Genomic DNA, 22,524 nt, shown 5'->3' with positions numbered 1-22,524 from the left:
GCGACATTCGCGTACAACACTTCCAGGTATGAGACCGCTGATTATTCGCCAGTTTTTCTCTTATACGGTCGCAACCGTACATTACCCATGGACACTCTGGTGCCTGTATGTGTGTACAGTGCTCAGCGATTGAAACACGATATTTAGACAACATGGCGGTCGGCGCTTTTTGCGCCACCAGTGATAGCTGGGCGATCGCTGAGGAGGCCGAATGCAGTTACGATGCATCGAAAAGATTCTCGCTTTCATGTGACACAAAAATGTATCGTCTCAGTGTCACCAGCGCCCATCGGTGGCGCAAGAAAGTACCGGCCGCCACGTTGTCCGAGTATCGCGTTTCAGTCGCTGAGCGCTGTACATATACATATAGGTTGTGCTTTCTTGCGCAATTTTCAATAACACTGATCAAGTATCTGATCAAGTATCGAGTACGTCTGTTTTTTAAGTCCATTTTTAACGTCCGTTTCTAGTTTCGTTCGTGGGCCGATCCCGGAGATACCACAACTTAAAAATCTGAGAAAACTGATGATTATAACTGATGATGAAGCATATATTTTATTCTGAGGGTAACGCTGCTGCTGATGATTACGATGATAATAAGCCATGACAAAAAGCTGGAAGGCGATTCAACCCCTAGTTGACGTCGATCATAGGTTGTCGCTCCAGTGCGACTCTCAGAATAAATTATACGGTTCCTAGAGCCCATTAACATCCTGAAATCGCCAGGGAAGGCATTGCCTTTCATCGACTTAAACTGGAGGTTGAATCGCGTTTCAAGTATTTTTTTTTTCATCACCAATCCTCGTCCACCTCTACTTTCCTGTTCTTCCGCTCTTTCTATTTACTGCAGTGTTAGCAGGACAGAAGCGCGCTCCCCCGTTCAACGTCCCGCCTTTCCTCTCCATAAAGCCCTATTATTCTCTCTCTCTCTCTATTTCATTGTTCGAGAATCCCGCGCTTTTCTGTATTACTTTCGCACGTGTGCCGGTGTTTGAGGCCTTGTGTGATTTTCTTGTGAAGATGTGCGCGAAAGGCAACGGTTGAGCACCTGTCGTGTGCCCTCCCTCGTTCCCGCCAGATTTTGTGCTCGTTCCCACCATCTAGGTTACCGGTTCTTAAGACCTCTGTTAGCCGCTGAAAGCTGTAAATTGAGCATTAAAGTTTTTCCTTCCTTCCTTCCTTCACCGAGTGCGGCTGAACGAAATCCGTGGCAACCGTAGTACAACGGCATGGGATGAATAGTAAAACGCAAAATTAAGCTTAAAGTACTGAACCAAGCATCCATTCTGCGTCCATTAGTATGTGATGCTTTGGCCAATCTTTTCCTTAATTGCGAACACTTATGCAAACAATGACCACGTGTGCGAGCAAAAGCTGTGAGGAGGAAAAGAACACGGAAAACTGTTCTTTGGAGAATGATTTCAGATATGATTGTTTATGAAAGTGAAGCACGAAACTCGGTTGACCGGAAAGCGAATTCTCGTTGTTTTTAATTGTTTGCATTTGTCGAAATGGCAAGAAATATTCTAAGACCAAGTAAACAAAAATAATATAGAGAGAAGAAGAAAATAAACACGTCTCGCCGTTTACTATCTTTAAATAGAGGGCCCGAATTGGACCTCACCAATTAAGATATATAAAAACTCAAAACGAAGGCCGCAATAAGGCTACCTGCTTCTTTTTTGTGTATTAGTTGGCATTGTCATTGGAACGTGGCAGTAGGAACTGCGTGGACGCGCTAGTTTCCGCACAGGAACGCGGGTGATACACACAGAAACACATAAAGAGTAAAAAGTATTTTATTTCACACTATGAATACGAATGCGACGTCAAACAATAACTTAGCTTCCAACTTTGCCTCCTGAGTTTACACGAACACACTTAGTGGACTCTAGTAAAGGTGGGATTGGATGGGAGACCCAACAGCACGAGGACAGACTGCGGAGTCACCGGATCCCGAACGGCCTAAGTGGTGCCAAAGTACGTCGAACACATCGTGCTCACTCAAATGCGCCGCGTCCGAAGGAACCAGCCGTTGGATATACGAAAGTCCGTTCGCGTTCGGCGACGAAAGCGCCGGGTGCCAGGGCGCAACTTTCTTAAGTTCCAACGCACACGCGACAAACATGCAGAAGCGCTTACGCGGACTTGAGCAAGGAAAAGCGCACGCGGCCACTGGGGGGCAAACAACGTGGACATCATGTCGGTTGTACTCGGCACGCGAACGGCCCTTTCCGCAACTCTCGCATTGAATGGGGCATGACGAATAGGCAGACCCCATGAGTTAGGCCAAGCGTGTACATTAGTATGTATAACCCTGTTAACGTTTTTTTTTTCTTTCTGGACAGCAACGGATGTCTTAGTAACAAGAATAAATCACCGTGCCTGGTTGCGCCAGTAATCTTTAGGGAGCAGAAACATTTTGGCCAAAATACCAATTTAAGGCCACACTTGCCCACAGCGCGGGAATAATGACGCCACTGCGTGGGGTCACATATCTTACGGTCTCTATTGTCTGTATTTATTTTTCTGATTAATTAATGTATTTTTGCACGTGATTTTTAAAGTTGACTGGTTGAAGTTTCATCGTTGAGAACCAGGCGTGACTCTTTCTTTGATAATGAACGATGAACTGGCTTCCTTCAGACAGTGGATGCGACATCCTGTCACGTTGCAAGAGCTGTCTTGGGAATGCGACAGTGGTATTGCCACCCGAGAGTGGTATTTTGCGCCGTCTTCCGGTGTTGTAAGCTTCTACTCCCGGTAAAAAAGGTATTATTTGCTACTCTTGAAGGCGAAGTCCACATACCAGTCTAACTTGCCCTATACTGCTTTTCTTTGACGTTCCTTTTAACATCCCCATGGCGGGAATTGAGCCGAAGCGGAAGGCGTGCTTATAAGGATCGCGAGTACCTCACAGTAGCGTGCGAGCGCGTCACCGATAGAAGTTTTGTCCTGCGCCATCACGGCGTGAGAAGACATTTCTGCGCTAGAAGGCCGCGTGACTCTGGTTCCTGGCGCACGCGGTGCGCGCGCGGCGCTGTTTTTTCGGCAGCGTCGAGGCACCCGCCAAGGAGGTCCGAATAGAAACTTCTGGAGGGGCAGCCGCCTACGCGAGAACAAGCCGTGGGAAATGCGTATTGTTTAGTTCGTTTTTTTTTTACACGCGCGCATCCCGAGTGATCTTTCTCTTTCGAATCGCGGAGATGCGTTCTAGATTACGTGAGCTATAAAAATTCCCTGTTTGCGCTACCAGAACGCTAATTTCTCGCTGAATATCGTAATCGTGGTCAACGATCAAATCATTCTCCATGCTCATTCCACGTCAAAACACCTGTGACACAAAGAAACTTGTCGAAGGAGATTCGTGTGGCCGAGATTTGACAATTTTGAAATGGCCAAGCAGCTTACGCCACTGCTTCGATGCCCATGGAAAGATGGCTTCTGCGGCTTCACTGCTTGCACGTTACTTTCACTCCAGGAGCTCTTTTTTTATTTGTTTCGACAACCTCCTTGAGGCGGACGTGGTTTTTCTACAGCAAGCAATTATTCGCAAGAATGGCACCACTCCAGCCGCTCGGACTGAGTGACTTCGTGGAATTGGGAGGGAAGGAAACACGGTTCTTCTCGGCGCTTTCTCGCTGGTATACGCGTCACTGGCGCATACAAACATCAAGTCGGTACACACTGGCAACTTCTGGACGCTCGCCGTCACAGTCTTTCTGCGAGCAGAGAAAAGTAAGTATTGCGCACCTTCTCGTTTCTATACACGCTCACGACACAAGACGACTGACTTTCACCGCTGAGATGTTCGCGTTATGTGTTCATTGTTTCGCTTGGTTGCGCACGGACACACACACACACACACAAAGAGTAAGCGACGGCAGCAGCAGCAACGCGATGGATCCTGCCATGCGCGTCCTTGTCGGTGTTTTTTTCCCCCCCTTTTTTTTTCAAATTGTGAGATGAGCATATCGTGGATCGCGAACGTGAGCTTGAAATCATGGCTTGCGTTAAGTTTTCGATTATTGCCTGTAATTTTCTGTCATAGTGTGGTACTCGCACCCGTTCGCTTTTGTCTGTTTGTTTATTTGTTTCACTAGTTGCAATCGCTTCACCGCTGGACTTGCGCTTATGCAGTGCCTTCCCGAAAAAGCTGCCAGCAAAGCTGTAGGATATTTTCTCACATACGTAAGAAAGTCACTTTCATATGACCGCCTCAGACCACGCGATGGATCTCGCGATGTCTACAGCACGTCCTGATGTGCTTTATTTTTTGTCCTTTCTTTTCTGCATGAGGGAATACGCTATTCACCCATCATGCTACTTGAGAAACCACCCCAGTTTCTAGAAAGAAACATGGCAGTTCTCGCGCCTTTGCTACTCAAAATTAAAAGAAGCGTATGCTTCTTCTTCGCCCAGATAAACAGCACGCGTATGTAGTACACCATCACGTACATTCCCAAATGAAATAGCTGCTCGCCGTCGGAAAACGCCACTGGTACAGCTGACGGAAACACGAAGTAGGCGTTGTTACGACAGAACAACGATAATGAGAAGACCTCAACTCATACTCATTACAAACGTAAAAAAAAGAAAAGAGGGTGGTGAGAACGAGATAGCGAGAAAGAAATGTACACTCTTAGCTACCTCTCCTTGCTTCTATACTATACAGCGGTAGCGGACGAGCCTCGTGGTGCAGGTGAGGTGATGACATATACAATGATCGACAGCGGCGAGGGAGGGAGAACCAATGCCTGCGCATCGCTACATAGGGGTGGGCTGGTCAGTGTCGCACAGCACACAGGCGTAGCGGACGGGCGTCGCGACTTGTTTGGCAACGAGAAGGCAAGGCGCGCGTCTTGCCGACTGAGCCCCATCGGCCGTTTCAGTGAGGGTTCGCGCCTTCCCTCAGCTCTCGATAACGCGCATTTTCTTGTGGTTTGCTCCTGTTCTCATACGTGGCTCCACGTTGAACTTTGATTTGCATGAAACTGGGCGGTTCTGTCCGACATCGATGTATCTGATTCGTCCGGTAAGCAATGAATACCGCCTTTACATATACTGCGGCAGTATTCGCAATGATGCACAGTACCTGCTGCGGACTACTGCGAAGGTCTCTGCAAGTTCACGCAACAGTTTCATCTTGACGTGCGCATCTAGTAGTGCACCACCACCCGCTAGAGATTTTTCTTGAACGGTATCTTGAGTGAACGTCCGTGTTGACGTCCAGAAAATGTTGTCAAAGGCGCCGTCGAAAAGCCAATGTATGCTTTTCTTCGTAGTGATTCCATTGGCCTAGGCGAACGAGCAGTTGCGAATGCCCCGGCTTCCTCGGCAGTCGCCACTTTGGATTTGCAACGCTTTCCTGACACCACCCTTCAGCCCTTCATTTCTCCTCCCCTCTCGTGAATATTTCAATAAAAGAAGTCTGGTCAGAAAAAACAAAAAAGAAAACAAGGTGGGGAAGTGGGCAGGTCATCAGTGGTAGGGCACGGGGCACACCTCCGCGCTCAACCGCGCTGTCATCGGGGTCGGTCGAAGAGAGCGCGTCAACTAGCGCCTGCTTGCGTTTGTGTGTGTGTGCTTGCGCGCGCGCGTCTGTGCGCGTATGTGCGCGCATGTGGGCGTATGTGTGTGTGTTTGTGTGTGTATGCGTGTGTGTGTATGCGTGCGCGAGTGCGCCGGAGGCGCTGGGGCTGCAAAGAGAGCAAAACTTGCAGCGAAAAAGAACCCGTAAATAGCAGTGTGGGACTGGGGGTGGGGAGCGTGAGTCTGCTGCACGGTGCATCTCCTCCGAGGCTGCAGGCGACTGCCACCGACGTCCCGCGGCCCAATGACGAGGTCCCGGCGGCCGTGCTCTGAGGCAACGATGTCGAGCGATGACAACTGCGAACGAAAATAGGAATAAACACTGCGCAAAACGTTGACTCGCAGCCGTCCGAGGCTGGCGCGTCGAGCGTTCGACGTCTGCGTGCCGACCAGTCTATGGTGGCGAAGCCAGCGTTTTCAACCAAGGCTCGCATAACTATCATTTTGTGGCAGCGCGACCACCTTGAGGTGTTCTACTGAACTTCAAGGGTACGGTTGTGACGCATTTACAGAGAATGTATTTGTTATTATGTCAATTACATTGAAACGAGTGTATGTACAGTCGACCAAAAAAGTTTGCGGACCAAGAGATCTGACAAAAATCTGAATATTTCCGCAGCCTCAAAACGCAGCCTGGTATTCCTATTTACAGCCTTTACTGGTATATGTGAACAACATTGTGATGTATGGTTTTACTGGCTGTTTTTAAAGGCTGCTCGTATATTTCAAATTTTCTGAGACCCTATGGTCCGTAAACTTTTTTGGTCGACTGTACCTTGCTTCTCCGACCGAAAAAGTAACCGAATGATTTTATGCAGTCAGGATGTATAGATGACGTCATGAGTCAAGTAATGGCTATCCACACAAGTGCAGCTACGGCGATGCCCCATTTAGCTCCACCTCGCAGCAAATATTCGGCGCTATAGGACTCGGGCTGTAAATCACGTCGTCTCTGTTTGAGACAGGGCCGTAGGGCTGCACTGCCAATTTTTGATGCTTGTTGGCCGGTGCTAAAGCATAATTTTAGGCTCTAGAGAAAAATGTGCATGGCGATCAGCAATGACAGAGCGGTGGGAAAGTAAGCCGCGTTAATTATTTTAAACAAAAGTAACTACAGTTGGGAGGTGTGGTAAATATTCGTATTAAGAGCAGCGCAAAGAACGCACACACAAAGAGAACAGAAATTAACATGTGTTTTCTGTCCGCGTCCGCATTTCCACCCCCTAAACATGTAAATAGTTTATTAATTTCACCATTTATCCACTGATACAGTGGTGTAATATATTCAAGTCGCTCGCAATTTCGGTAATGTCTACACTCACTCACTCACTCACTCACTCACTCACTCACTCACTCACTCACTCACTCACTCACTCACTCACTCACTCACTCACTCACTCACTCACTCACTCACTCACTCACTCACTCACTCACTCACTCACTCACTCACTCTCACTCACTCACTCACTCACTCACTCACTCACTCACTCACTCACTCACTCACTCACTCACTCACTCACTCACTCACTCACTCACTCACTCACTCACTCACTCATTCTAGGAGATTATCATTTATATGTGATTGATTGATTTGTCAAAAAAGAAGAAAATAGCATAGATAGTTGTACCTATAGCACCTCGTATAGTGCATACACTGTTGCGCAAAGCGCAAGCTTGTGACTGGAGCATACAAAATTATATAGTCTTACCGAGAATGCTCCTGATGGATGCCGCCAGAAGCTTCTGTAGAACGCGATCTTATGAGTCTAGTGGTTCTTCCGGTGGTACTGGTGGCATGGGACCCTGCAACACATGTTACGAATACAAAGAAAGTGAGCGGTCTACGCGAAAACAAGAAAAAGAAAAAAAGCTCGGCGATATCTGACGCCACAGGGAGCGTGGAACACACAGTTTAAGCGTAGGCCCAACCGGGAGCCTCTACTACTGGGCTTTCCGGCGTCCGTTAGCGAGACACTGCGACGCCTTCCCTGTGCGGACTGAAATATTATACACCTGCGCTCTTGCATTCCGCCCCTATCGAACTGTTATTCTTGTGTTTGGCGCAGGACGTCGGAGTTGTTGAACATGGGACTGTGTTAAAAGCGGCAGTACGTTGTGACCTATCGGCGGAAACAGTAGGTTAGAAATAAAATGAGAGCAGCAGATGCGTATGAAGGTGGGAAAGTCACCAAAATATGTCACCCCCCAAGAGCGCACATTCGTTAGAAACTTAAGTCTGTGGCTTCGAGCAAAATCGAATACCTCGCTAGCACTGTTCCCAAAGGAAGTTGCCGGAGAATAACACTACAACTACTGCATGGGGACAAAGGACGGGAGAAAAAATATGACCAGGTGCTTCAAATTCAGGGTAGAAAGTGACAGCCAGAACACACAGTGATGCAGGCGAATTTATTAGTGCCAGCTGCCAAAAGTATTTCCTCGTCGTGGTCCAAAGTGCTGCGTAGTCCTAGAAAATAGCGTCACCTGAAAGTAGCGCCAGAGACCGCTGACTGCTCGCTTTTGACATCGCGTCCATGATGAGACTTCATTGTGCCTACTCGTTCTTTATAGCCTTAAGTTTTGCCCTCGCGGTAGCAAAACTATTCACTAACAAATGAGAGCGATATCAACAAATAACACTTGCGGTCGTGTTTTTCCTGCTGTGAAAAAAATAAATAAAATAAAACGAGACGTTATAAGCTGCGTGCTACAAATGTTACCCTGTGGGATTTTCGCGACCGACGTCTTCCAAAGACAAGACTCCAGCGCGTGCTACCAGCCCGGAGCGGAGAACATCCGTCCCCACATGCCGACAAAGAAAGCAGATTTCCAGTATTTAGGCGTTCCACAGTAGGTGACGGCACAAATATAGTCGGCCTAAAGCTTACCGCGAATGCTTTGCATTGACGGATAGTTTACAGCTGCGCCGTCCAGATTTAAATTAGTGCTACGATATCGCGGCACCCGGCGCTTTGTGTCCCGAACGCGCCTGTAAAAGATACGGGCCGTTTTCAGAGTTCAGTATATAGTAAACAGTCGGTAGTGTATAATGTTGTTGCCTTCTTGAACCTGTCCTTCTTGAAAGCCATTCACTAGTCAAGAAAAACAAAATTCCGTTCTGTTCTATTGTATATAAGCTGCAGTATAGTGATTGATGCAGAAAATATCTCGGCTGCATAGTTTCTCTTTGTTCTATGAAAAAAAAAGTTAATAAAAGGAATAAAGAAAAAAACTATTGGAACAACGCAGATCTAACTAACTAACTAACTAACTAACTAACTAACTAACTAACTAACTAACTAACTAACTAACTAACTAACTAACTAACTAACTAACTAACTAACTAACTAACTAACTAACTAACAGCGGCCCACTTTGTCGCAAAATGTAAGCTGCAGTGCAAAGTTCTTAACCTTTGGTGGAGAAGCGCGCCAGCGCGATCACATGGAATGCCAGAACACGCAGCTCACTTTGAATATATAGTCCGCGGTCACGACGTAGAAAGCGGAGATGATTATCAGAAATATACACACATCCTTGTTTCCACCTAGAAATTTCCATCTCCACCAATTAAACAAGCGCTTGTCCAATCTTTATAGTTTATTCGCTAATGTTTGGCTTCCTGTGGAGCATTTCTGGCGTTCGATAAGCTTGCGGCAAATGGTCGCAGTTTCCCGGCCGCATCAGCATTCAGGAGAAGTCGAGAGACGTACTTGTCAGATGAAGACTGTTCGTGTGTTCAACTTTCAATTCAAGGCGATGGATCAGCTTCTCTGTGCGTTCCGTGCCAGCAGTAAGTTCTCATCAAGCCACCAATAATCAGGAGTGGGAACGGCATCTTACTCGAGCGACCTTCGCGTTCGCGATACAGCGGCGCGTTTCTGGATTCGCCGCTCCGGTCTCCTGTATGTACTCACTTCTTTCCAACTAGAATATCGCGAAAGTGATCGTATCACAGATATCACAGAGAGTGATCGTACGCGAATAGCGCTCCTATACTACGTCACAAAAGTGCGGAAGCCAACGATCTTGACGGTAAGCGAGAAAAGACAAAAAAAAAGACGAAATACATGCGGTGACGCCACCTTGAAGCATCTCTAACGTTTCTTTGTGCCGTCATGCATTTTAACAGCGTCTATACTCGGGTCTGGCTAATTGTTTATCTGCAAAGAAGGGTTGCACTGAATTATAAAGGAAACAAAGTGTCGACCTAGGAGGCTTTAGGGCCTTTCCATGCGTCGGTACTGCCAAAAAACTAGAATGCCTTGAAATCCGTGGTGTCACTTGACGTGCCGGTGCTGAAGTTCCGGCCCTAAATTCAAAAGAAAGGGCGCTTGGGCCTTCATTTTCTCCGCTGATAATGAACCAGTTTAGCGCCAGATGAATGAAGGGATCATTTTTAAATGACGCGTTACCAGCCTAAATTGATTTAGCGTTACTGTTTAGCGTCCATTTTGGTGCTCATTTTCTGTGCAGGCGAGCGCCGCCGAGCGCTGAAGTGCCCGACGCATGAGAGGTGTCCCCTTCGTGGACGAAAGCGATGGTATTTACACTTTCGTTGCAGACTGCACGCCAGTTCATATGCTTTCGAGCAGGACGCTCGGCATTCAGGAGCGCCGTTCTCTATATTCGCAAGCAAACCGCGGGCCTTTGTACGTTCGCCGACGCGATTGCATGCAGTTGTCACTTTCTCTTTTCTCGCCGCGGTCTCGTTTATGCAGCGTATTTATCAGTGTCTTCCGGCCCGGTGACGCTGCGGGGTGAAAGCGTGAAGCCAGAGTCAAAGGGCCTCGACTCGGGCTGGCCGGGCGTGCCGTAGAGAAATGCACCCGGAAAATCTATACACAAGACGAACGGCTCTCGCTGTGCGCCCTTATAGTCTGTCTCCGGTCGAGGCAAGATAGGGAGATGAAAGAAACGAAGCAAAACATATAGGAGCGTGCCATTAGAAAAATATGTGTGTCGAGGCGATGGCAACCGTTAATAATGCGAGAGAACAATGCTATGCGAAAGAAAGGAGATGAAACGATATAGGAAGGAGCTTTTGCTCGTTACCTTTTTGGCAAGTGCGCGTTATAGAAAAAAAGTGTAAATGCCTTGAACAGTCAGAGGCGTTGAACACGTGACTGTGTTATAAGCGGGTTGTACTCTGTTTTTGCTACTATTTCTGAGGCTACTGGCTGCGGCACGAGCGCGAGGCACAGGTGACGCCGAAGACTGCAGACCTCTACTGACATGCGTAACAGGAGCGTGGAATCTATTGCTTTTTGTAATATTTTCTTTAATTCATCGCGAATATAAAGAAAAGGTGCGGTGGGAACTTTATGATGACCTCTCCAATAAGCGAGGATATCTGAGACTTTGCGTTTATTAAGTTGCACGGCGTTCACGCGGATTGGCAGCGGGGTTTGGAACCAGCATACCCGAAGCGCGTTCAAGACCTCAGAGATCGCAGCGGCTAAAGAAGTTAAAGAAGGTAGAGCCGGGACGATTCAACCATGTAATGAGGAGAGACGCGAACTATACCGGTATAGGGGTAGTGAAAACCTAAAGTGATACTAGGTCGACCTGAGTAAATGTGGCGATCGACTGAGATTTATTGAGGACGATATCCGAGCCGACCACTGCAGAAAAGTAGCCGGTAGACGATGGGACGAAGCGGAACAAACACACAAAGACAGTGTGGCCCCACGTGGTGTAGCTGTGCCTTATCAGAAATCATTGGAACTTCATGATATGTATATCGAAAACGGGTGTCCGTAAATGTGCGCAGCTTAGTACCCAATGTCTTTAACTGGAACGCCTTTTGTGCGTGTGTGTGTGTGTGTGTGCGTGTGTGTGTGTCTATGTGTGCGTGTTTTTTTTAGCGTTTTCCTCACTTATTTTTCTAACCCCTATCTCCCATCCCCAGTGTAGGGTAGCAAACCGGAGTCTGATATCTGGTTAACCTCCCTGCCTTTCCTCTTCATCTCTCTTTCTCTCTCTCTCCGAGTAATGGTAGAACTATATTTTTTGTGCTATGAATAAAGTGCGTAAGGCGATATGCAGCAATATAATTGGATTTCACGCCTCGCTACTATAAAAAAAAGAAGAACGAACCAATTATTAACTTGGCGCTAGTAGACCACATGTTAGTACAGGTAGCTTAACGTTAGTTACCATCACATGAAACCGTCAGTTGGACCGGTTCGTTGCGGTTATACTTAGAGAACGTACGCGCCAATTCTGGGTGTCTCTTCTACTAAAACAGTATAAAATTAGCAATAGATAGGGAGCACAGGTACACGATCACACTATAGTATACCTATCGATTAATAATCCCTTACTTTCTATCTCTTTTATCTCTATTTCCTGTCACTTTTTCTTCCCCTCCCCTCTCTCCCAAGCGTAGGGTAGCAAACCACATCTTCCCCTCTGGTTAAGCTTCCTGCCTTTCCCATTTCTTCTCTCTCTCTAGCAATAGGCAGGAGGAGCTAGCTCATGAGTCATTTTTTTCCCCCAAGAATGCTCTCCTCGCTGCCTGATCTTTAGAGAGACTGTCAATGTCTCAACAGAAAAAAAAAAGGCGCCATTCTCTCGATTATACCGTGGAACTGTTGCGTGACGCGCTGAATATTCTAATAAAGCTCTCCACTGCACAGCGAAGTAGTTTAATATAACGTACGAAATATTCAATAAAAGCTTGCGCGAGATGGCATTGGAGCTAGGACTGAGTCCGTTGAAACCCCGGAATTCAGATCATCAAGAACTAGCGCCTGTAGCGGCAGCGGTCAAGAGATACATGTGATTTAATCCTTACAGGTAATAAACCTTAACTTGCTAGAGAAAACGGGTTCTACACACTGAGCTACACATTACGCCTGTCAGCAGCACTGTCATTGGATTAGCTTGAACATCCTTATCCAAACAGCGCGCGAAGTTCATACTGAGATGCATAGGGCGTTGCCAAGGTTTAGAAGTAATCTCCCGAAAATAAAAGAAAGAAAATAAAGAAAAAAAGAAAAACAAATTAGGACTATCTGATTTCTGAACCAAGCTAAGTTACCAGCTTCAAAGGTAAACTTTCGGCAGATGTCTGCATGGCCGGGGACAACTAAATTTAGCCCGTGTTCTGCGAGGGGCAGGGGTTGATGTCGCTCACAAGCCTCTCTCCACAGTCGGTAGCGCCCTTTTTCGTCCAAAAGACCGCGTTCTTGTCGAAAAGGCGTAGGGCAGTGGGTACAAACTTGTGTACAAAGACGAAAAAAAATCTAGAAGAACGCCGGGTAAAATCAATCGTTCGTTAGGAACACTATACCCGTCCTTTACGCTAAAGGTATACGAAAAGTGCCTGCATGCCTGTGAAAGCGCCCAAAGCGCATATAAGCGCTGCTGCGCCTCACGGCATCTCATCCCTGAAGAATGAGCTGGTCGGGCTCCGTCGGGTTTTTAAAATAAATTTTGGTTGGTGCCTTCCTTGTCGTTCACTCAGATAACCAGTTTGCCATAGGAACAGTGAAAGTAGTCCCAGTTGGTTAAGAAACTGCGGCATGAATTGGTATCCGCCAGTGTTTGTACATTGGTTTCAGACTCTGCTTTCAGCTCGTTAAAACAGCACGTCTCGAAAGCTCGCAGAAATGTGGCCTAAAGAGCAATTTTCAAAGAAGTCACATAGTTATAGCCGAGTTCGCTGTGCGGTCCCATGCATAGTAACATGCAGACGACCAAGCCGAAGTGAGCGCAAAATAAATAAATAACTTACAGGGTTTTACATGCCAAAACTATGATCTCATTATGAGGCGCGCAGTAGTGGGGGACTCCGGAAATTAGGACCACCTAGCGTTCTTTAACTTGCACCTAAACAATAAGTACACGGGTGCTTTCGCATTTCGCCCCCATCGAAATGCGGCCGCCGCGGCCAGGATTCGATCCAGTGACCTCGTGCTTAGCAGCCCAACGCCATAGCCACTGCAGGAAGTTAGTGCCAAAGCGTTGCTGGTGATGTTCAGCTTCCACGTTGCGACCTTCTGTGTCGTGACGTCACGACACACACGCTTCCTGAGAAAGGAAACCGAAACCGGTTCGTAAAAAATTCACAGTAGTAAATTATTTAGGGCGCTCAGAGGCTCAGTAATTTTCTTGTTGTTTTCCATGGCTTCGAGGTCCAGTAGCTTCATTTAACCTAAACAAATAAACTGTCGGTAGCGTCTGCCTCCAGCTATAAGGGTGAATTGCTGTCCAGGGGTCAACCAATTCACAAACCACTGCGACGGTTCAGTAAATGATTAGCGGAACATTGAACTACTGCTTTTTCAAGACGCAAACAGCTATTGCATTTGCCATGTCACTTCAAGTATGTACAGCTAACAAGCATTGTTGGCAATGGTGGCTGCCAGCTATGCTAGTCGGGTTGCGGATTAATTTGAGCACCGCATGATCTTTACTCGGCAACACAATCCCAGCACGTGGCCGGTTTTTGAATCTGCCACGTAGAAATGCAGCTCCCATGGCCAGGAACTGCACCCTTGTAATCGCACTCAGCAGCCAAATGCCATCATCACTAAGTCACTCAAGTAGTAAGCAAATGGTGATGCTATGATGCATCTATTCTACAAAAGGCAGCCGAATAAGAAACTGAAAGACTTATAGTGAGCTCAAGCGAAACCGTATTACATACATTCACGCATGAGGACCAACACAGATACTTAATTTTGTAAGAAAGTTTAGCAATGCGATTACACGTCGAACTGCTTTCATTTGCCCTCTGGGGCCGTAGTTTGTAACAATTCATTTCATTTTCCATTCTTGTCGCTCTTCAACATCGACTCAAACATTCGGGGTACCGCCATAATCGGTCACTCGATGCTGAAGAAATGACGTACGGACAATGAAAACGAATCGTTGCACCCGTAAGTGCTCAGTTCCCATGAAGTGTTACAAGTATATCTAAAAGGATCGGCATAGGGCTACTGGCTAAAAAAATGGGCATTGAAGAAACAGCCCTTGGGTAACACAATGCAGGCGTGCTCTGAATCCGACGTCAACTAGGCGGGTAGACGCTGCCACTGAAAACTCCATTTGGCAACAAGGATGCGCGTGATATCTATGAAAGTAATGGCCCGTACGCCTAATGTGTTCGGTGGCTTCCAGCCGCACCCGGGCAGTGGCAGGCCGTCCGGGCCAAGTGGGCACGGTGCATCCAGTCCTGGTACTCCCTGCAACCAATAAAGAGCAGATGATAGTTGGTGCATATATGGGAGCAAACAGCGCTAAACACTCGACAAGCAATGAGAAGGCACAGGACGCGCTGACTATCAGCAGAGATAGTCCAAGCCGGACCCAAACAACCTGCAGATAGCACGCGGCGCAAGTGAAACCACACTAATAGCAAACGTGTGCTATTTCTCTATTACTCGGACACGCGAAGTTAAATCAGGCGTACGCTAACCAGCTGCGGTAGCCCAGTGTTGCGCGGCTGAGCTCGAGGGCGCGGGTGCGATCCCGGCCGCATTCCTACTGCAACGACGCCCGTGTATCGTGCATTGGATGCACGTTGAAGAACCGCAGGTGGTCAACATTTTTCCGGAGCACCCCGCTACGGCGTGCCTCATGATCAGATGGTGGTTTTGGCATGTAAAACCACATAATTTTAACCATGCATGTGTACGCATAAGACGGCCCACTGTGATGAATAGAAACGACCTCAAATATTTGACACGCTCATCCCTCGCGATACGTTCTGAGGGTGCACATTTTCAAACTTCGGCGCACACGTACCCGCACATGACACAGTGCACTGCCATATCGCTGCCTGATTTTGCTGTGAGAAAACGGTCCTTAACACAACGGCCACTTCGCACGGTGTACACGTTCAATCGCAAGAGGCGGAAATTCGTAGACCGCAATCAGTCACGGATGAACCACCGTGTGCGACGCTTTTTTGGTTAGGGTTTCGTGTCTATCTTAATGTTGTTTTTCGCGCTCATATTAAGGTTTATAAGCTACTGTTCAGGTAATAAACGGTGTCACTGATAGTCAGCGCCGTATTTGGGAGCTGTTTGTTCCCAAATTATACACTTGTGGATCAAGACACGACTTGGAAACATGCAGCAGCTTAGCCAACATGGGATTTTACGCCCGATTGACAAACAGTGGAATCCGCAGTAACCAGTGCCACGATAGACCATGATCTCAGTTTTGCGCCTTTAATTTTGGGACGACGCCGTCTCGCAAGTTATTTTGCTGTATTTACTGACCGTTCTCGTGTGCGTGCAGATATTGTCGACTTGTTACGACAGTCAGCGACCTCAACATGCCACGAGTGTTCCCACCGCGCACGCACCGTTGTGGTAGCGACGTAGCCAGGAAGCTATATGGCACTTCCCTCGCTATCGCTTACACTTACAGGTTTAGATCACTCCCTGCGAGCGAAGAAGAGTAGGAACAACGAAACGCTACTACTCATTCGCCAGCGCAGATTACTTTTCGGGCTCACTAATGACTGCTCCGCGCGAGCTCGACGCGCAGCGTACAAAGTGACGGCGCCGCAGGCAATCGCGCACTGTAGGTTCGCTGTGCCTATAGTGCATTCTGTCAGTGTTCATTTTCTTTCCCGTGAAGCATCGACCAAAGGTTAATTCCCAGGGCACTACATACTCCCGTGCAATTTCGCGCGAGTCCAGAGCAGGGTATACATTGATATGCAAAGCAAGCAATGTTTACTTGATCGCCTTTATCGCCCTTGTCTCCTTTCTTTCCACGCTTCCCACGGGGTCCCTAGAAACAGAAAAAACGAAAAAAGAACAGACACAAGTGAGTGACTCTCGATTTCATCATGCCCCAGGACAGCGCTCGACGGCCGGATAGGCGGGGACGTTCGCCACTGTTCGCCTTTGTCCGCAGCGCGCGTCTCGGGCCTAGGGCAGCGCGTGGTTGGGCGCGGACTGCCCTTTGTCTCGCGCTGCCCACGAATGCAGCGCTTGAACGCGCTAAATTAAGGAGCCCGAGCAACGAGGTGGTTGAGATGGGCAAAATCTATTTCGGGCACAGCTCGGAAACGTCACAACTTCGCCACCTTAACGATACGCCATATGCGACATGTCCTTGATATGCACCGCGTTCATTACTCTCGACAAAAAGTTTTTTCTCTGGGTATTTTCATTTTCACGCTGCGTCAATACACGGTAAAAACGTTTACACCTTTAAGGGTGTTTTCTTGTTGCACTGGTAAGAACACTTATCGACAAATATCCGACGAGAAAATTTCACAGGGATATATATGAAACTCTCCTGATGGATATTTCTGTGCGCCCAATGCTGTCAGAATGATTACATAATTTTCAGCTACGTCTTTTGTCATCGCATGTCTAGTTAGAGCTCCGTTTTCGTCGTCTATGAAATTTTGCAAGGCTCTAACGGCAAGGGTGTCACCAGTGCGACAAGAAAACACCCTTAAGGGCGTAAACATTTTTACAGTGCTATAGAAACAAAACAAGGTCTAAGTGAGGAATTGTTGGCCCTTCTTGGCCACCGCCTTCATCTCACCGACATCGGGGTCGTGGCTGGCTAAAACCATTGACAAGTTGAGCAAATTTTTAGACATACGTACAAATGGAGACTCCACGTACAATATCGACAAACACTGAAGAACACAAAGAAAATCACCGTTTGCATTTGCGGCACGTTACTGGAGAGCTTTAGGTTAGGGTACGCAAGCGGGCTTGCGTACGCAAGAGCTATGGGCGACGGTACTGCGCATGCTCCGACCCCTACATTGGGGTCTGCGCATGCGCAGTACTGTCGCCCCTAGTTCTTGAGTACGCAAGCCGCTTGCGTACCCTAATCTAAAACTCTGTACTAACTTATACTTCAGCGAAAAAAGCCTTCTGCCAAAGGCTCCAAGAGGTTCGTAAGGAATAAATAGGCAGAGTTTGTAAAGTCTCTTCTGGCAGGGGTGACACTAACCGAGACTGCACGGTCAAGCTTGCTAGTGATTTTACGTCGAGTCCGATATAATGTTGCTTTATTCGCTGAAGTTTTGTACCTATACATATATCTGTCTCTTCTTTGGGCTGGAAAGTGTCTCGACCTGATTTATCTGCCGCTTCTCACTGACTAGAACAAAAAAAAAAAAGGACTACGCTTTTTTTCCCTAGAGGAAGAGATATCTTGTAGTCAACAGTTCGACGAAAGTTCGTTTGGTCAGGTAACATAATGATGAAGAAATTGCGGTCACTGACCAAGTAAAGGTAAAAATAACAGAGAGACGTTTCGGGATCAAGGAACCCGTACGGGCCCCGAAACGTCTCTGTTATTTTCACATTGACTTGGTCAGTGACCGCAATTTCTTCATCACGAAGAGATATCTTGCCGAGGAAATTTCTGGAAAATACGCCTTCAAGTTTCTCCATTTGTACCAACACGCAATAACCTAGGACTGAACTTTCCTCTTGTCAGAAATATAGGGTTATACCAAATCGTTTAAATTTAGAGCGCATCGAACGACTGTGTGTTCAGCCTGCGTGTTCATTCGGAAACCTCTCCGAGTGCTACGAAATTTGCACCTTGTATCGCGCCTCGAGAAAAATTTTGCGATTATTTAATAGACGTAGATATAGGCTATCCGAGCTAACGTTAGCCAAGCTGTTCAACAACAACAACAACAACAACAACAACAACAACAACAACAACAACAACAACAACAACAACAACAACAACAACAACAACAACAACAACAACAACAACAACAACAACAACAACAACAACAACAACAACAACATTAAAAATGCACGATACAAAATATGATTATAAAACTTACGTCAGAGGTCTGATGACCTAACATCGTAGGTCTTAAGATCGTATTTCGCAGCGCCTTTTCTCAATTTTTTTTTTGCTTTGAGCAGCTTGGTTAGCAGGCTACACGGTATATAGGAGCGAGAGCGAGTTGTGCCTCTGACATAGCCGGTGCTACATTCCTTACGCTAGCGTTATATCGCGTCGCTTATAATAAGCAAACCACGCGTACACCTCAATGCCCGTTTCGCGCCTGGAGCTCCGCGGGCGAGACAACCACCGCTGCCGTCTCGGGCTCAATCACGCCCGCGTATTGGGAGCGTCGGTGCGGATAGGGCGCCGGAAGGCGCTTTCTGCATGGCAGCGCCTTATAAGCGCGCTCTGCTCGCTTCTGAAGAATTCGCACGGGATGGAAATCGGGGAAGACAAAGCCGACACTCACCAATATGCCCGTCTCACCCCGCTCGCCCTTGGGTCCCTGCAAAAGAAAGGGGCGGCAAGAGGAAGAGAGCGTCAGTGGACACCGTCGGCCCTGCTGAGCCTAGGACGGAGCCACGATGGGCGGTGGGGACTAGCAAGCATCACACACAGTCACGCACGCACACGCAGAAGAAGAAGAAAAAAAAAGAGCGACGTGAACAACACTGCAGGTCAGCGGCCAACAGCGCAGCAGCCCCCAGCATGCACACGGCTGTAGCAAACAGGGAGGGGACGGGTAGGAAGGGCAGGAGGCTCTGTCGCGCGTTGGGGTTAAGGGTATGTGACCGCGCACCACGAGCCAGCGGCTGCGCACGGGGCCCCGTAGTCTAGAGAGGAGCTTCATAATTACCGGTAACCCTGGGATGCCGTCGGTGCCCTGATTTCGGGGAGGGGGGAAAGGGGATGGAAGAAGAAGAGACCACTCATTAGAAGACGTTAGCACAGCAGCGAGACAGCCGGTGGGCGCACAGGGCTGGCCGACTGCCCCATGTGCAACGACACAGATGTCGCGCAAAGAGAAACAACAACGCAAGTTCTGACAGGCGCTGGGGCCACCAGCTGAGGACCAAATATTCGACAACCTCAGTCAGCGGGCGCAGCTCGTCCGTGGGATAATCGTGACGTGGAAACTTTGGTGTGCCCCCCCCCGCAGGACCTGATGCTTGTCCGTGCAATTCGTGCGTGCCTCTTCGTGCGGACGCTGCGTGTTGCAGGCACACATAGCTGTGCCCGCCTTGTTCTTTAGGCACTGGTGAAGGATTCCAGGGGACATACGCAGCTATGTAGCACACAGCGGTCGCGTCAAGGGCCAGATACAGCACTTGGTGAGTTAATGTATCGGACAATGGCTGAGAGCACATTGCAGAATATATTAAAAAATATCGCACAAACCAAATTGGCTGTAAATTGTATTTGATCTTTCCTTCCGAGTGGACGTGTGTTTAGAATTAGCGTGTGCACTGTGAACTTCTGCGTAGAGTGGTAGGTCTTATGCGCTTTGCGCATACCGAGCGAACGCTTTACACAGCAACACAATTCTCTTGTGCACTACATTCACCTTAGGAAGTGTCGTACGGCTCACTATAACTTATTGGTATGCTTCCCATATAAGTTCCTGTCGATTTAAATAATTTGTTGAACATCCCGCTATCACGGTGTGCACTGAATGTGACGACACTCTGAAAGACTGTTATTTCGCAAATTCAAATCAGCAGGGTTAGACGAAAGTAGCCTTAAAACCTCCTCCGCATTGACCGGCCCACTTTTTGGCAGCATTATACGCCTGAAAAGTTGCACAAGTTTATTTCGAATAAGAAGCTGCACGAGCGGTATGCAACAATTGCGCTGCTAGTTGATAATCTTGCTGAATCCACGCGTCCACCTACAGCAATCAGTCATTCGAGCCAGTTTTGTAGAGTTTTGCACTGCATGTTGAGGTAAGCTAAGGCAAGGCACAAAAAAAAAGAGCAAAAGCAAGAGGTAAAAAAAATAATAATGATCTACACACATACCACCAAGTTGCACAGCCGGAACTTGCGCTAAACACAATTAATTTTCAGGTTAAAATCCTATCTATTCGAAATATCCGTAGCTAGGATGTGTAAAAGTAGAAAAAAAAACCGAATGACGTGCACGCTCCTGGTACGGCGTCTGGAATAATGCACGGGATAGACATTGCGCTTCGTCTCGCAATGCCTAGCGAGGGGCCACACACGCCTCTGTCACGAGTCGGTCTGTCTGACAAGGTGCGTGTCAGCATGCGCAGAGGTGTGCATTAGCGCATTTGCTACATGTGCTGCATCTCGCGGTGAAGCCGAGACCACGCAGGTATTCCCCGGATGACAGTTCGGGAAGCCGGGATTGCAAGAGAAAAAAAACAAAGAGAGAAAAGAAAATCAAAGCAGCATCGCCAACTTACGGGAAGGCCGGGCTCTCCTTTCTCGCCTTTGTTACCTGGCGCACCACGCTCGCCCTGCGTGGGAAGCGGACGCGCGCTTACCGTAAATGCCTCCCTTCGCCAGAGCGCTCGTGCGATCCCGGAACGTTACCTTCATTCCGTCCAGCCCTGGCGGCCCCTGTGGGTAGGAAGGGGGTCGAGAAAGAAAACGGGACCATGGGTCAGCGGACTTCGCATCGCGATCCAAGCGCCACCGCGCGAGCCACAACGCGGTGGGTGCGGGGGGATAGTATGCGAGGCGGGGCTGAGCGTCAGTCATACCACAAACAATCACACCATGCACCTCGCCAGAATGTGTTAACGTGTGCTCCCATCACCAGTGGCCTGTCTCACACCCCGGCGGCTCTCCTGCAAAGATGCGTCACTCGCGCGAACAAGCACGGTTAGTTGGAACGTGGAACTTCGCACCGCGGCCACACGGTTCCGGCAGGCGCGGGCTACAGGCGCGCCGGCACGAGGGCGGGCCACGCTTACAATACGCGCGTATATAGACCTGGCCAGCTAAGCGCGACAAAGGTCTTATGTCAAGCTCGACACTATAACGTGACACGATATAAGCTCGACAAGCTTATGACAAGCCTACGCCCCAACGAAGACAAAAATAAAAGTATAGCAAGGATGAAGGACGGTTAGGGCAGTAACTCTAGAATAGGGGGAAGGGGGAGGGGGAGGGGGGGCTTGTGCACACAACCATGTGCTGAGACACGGGGCGTAGGTACCGGCAGACCTGTACTTGACCTAGCGGGAAGTTTTCTTCCTTAGAATGGTCTACGGACGCGTTCGCTCGCTTCCTTGTCGCCATCGACGAGTGATTTTGTGTTTGCCGCCTGTGCCGTAAGTAACCACTCACAAGAATCACGACTACCCGTTCACCACCTTCTTTCCCCTCCCCTGAGGAACGGGTTCGCTCTCTCCGCTTTTTATGTCATGCGTCCTTTGCAACCAATTGAGAGCACGCTTCATCGTCTACAAAATGTCTGACGAAAATGCTTTTTTTTTCTCTGTCGATCTGCCAAACTGTACTAGCAACTTGTTGCTTCTGCGCTGACAAATACCCAACGTAGCTAAGCACAGCCGCTGCGATGGAGGAAATTGGAGAAGGTGTTAGTGGAATGGCTAGAGGGCAAAGTGGCAGCATGCAAGGGAGAGTGAAGGCAGCGTGAGTAGGCGTGCTGTACACTCCGGAGTGCACGACGAAGAGTGCGCCTTGTTAGGTTGAGAGCTTCAATTTTCATCAACGGAAGTGTTCACCATCGGAGTGAGGCAAATGCGAACAAGTGCGTTGATCGGAGTGAGGTGAAGTGTATACGTCACAGGGCACGTTCACGCGATGAGTTCCTTGCACTTATTATTGTCCGCGGAGCACGTGACGGCCATTCGAGGCCCAGGGACTCGTTTTATTGGAAGCTTCCGCTTGCAAAGGAAAACGACCAAACTTGAACTAAGCAAGAAAGTGACAGTGCACAGAAGGAAAGTCCCGGAGAGCTACCGTGCACACTACGAAGTGCCCTGTGCGGGTGCGCATCTTCCTCTCGGACGTTCAGATGCTGCAGTACGCTAGCCCTATACTTCGACAGTCGTAACGATTATTGACGCAATCTTACAAAGCGACTGCACCCGAGTGCGAATCCACTCTCTCGCATTCTTTTCATCTCAAGTATCTTAAAGCGGACTGTAACGTATTCGAAAGCTGCGCGGCAATGAAAAGAACGGCCTCCTCTTTA

General features: G+C 48.2%; 1 protein-coding gene across 9 annotated transcripts in view; it reads right to left on the bottom strand.

Annotated features, from left to right (window-relative positions):
* Positions 1-1,783: 1,783 nt before the first annotated feature.
* LOC139060753 (collagen alpha chain CG42342-like) overlaps positions 1,784-22,524 on the bottom strand; it is a 462,978-nt gene continuing 442,237 nt past the window's right edge. For 6 of the 9 annotated variants that reach the window (XM_070539846.1, XM_070539849.1, XM_070539837.1 and 3 more), the window contains 8 exons: positions 20,892-20,918; positions 20,762-20,815; positions 19,193-19,219; positions 18,806-18,841; positions 16,294-16,347; positions 14,697-14,786; positions 7,302-7,395; positions 1,784-5,889 (listed from right to left, as the gene is read on the bottom strand). In XM_070539846.1, coding sequence (XP_070395947.1) covers positions 7,351-7,395; positions 14,697-14,786; positions 16,294-16,347; positions 18,806-18,841; positions 19,193-19,219; positions 20,762-20,815; positions 20,892-20,918 — 333 coding nt within the window. In that variant the 3' untranslated portion in view covers positions 1,784-5,889; positions 7,302-7,350. The other 3 variants (XM_070539840.1, XM_070539852.1, XM_070539853.1) reach the window with 3 other exon arrangements.

This window comes from Dermacentor albipictus, chromosome 1, assembly GCF_038994185.2.
Source record: "Dermacentor albipictus isolate Rhodes 1998 colony chromosome 1, USDA_Dalb.pri_finalv2, whole genome shotgun sequence".
Lineage (NCBI taxonomy): Eukaryota > Metazoa > Arthropoda > Arachnida > Ixodida > Ixodidae > Dermacentor > Dermacentor albipictus.
This window is presented reverse-complemented; position numbering and strand designations above follow the sequence as displayed.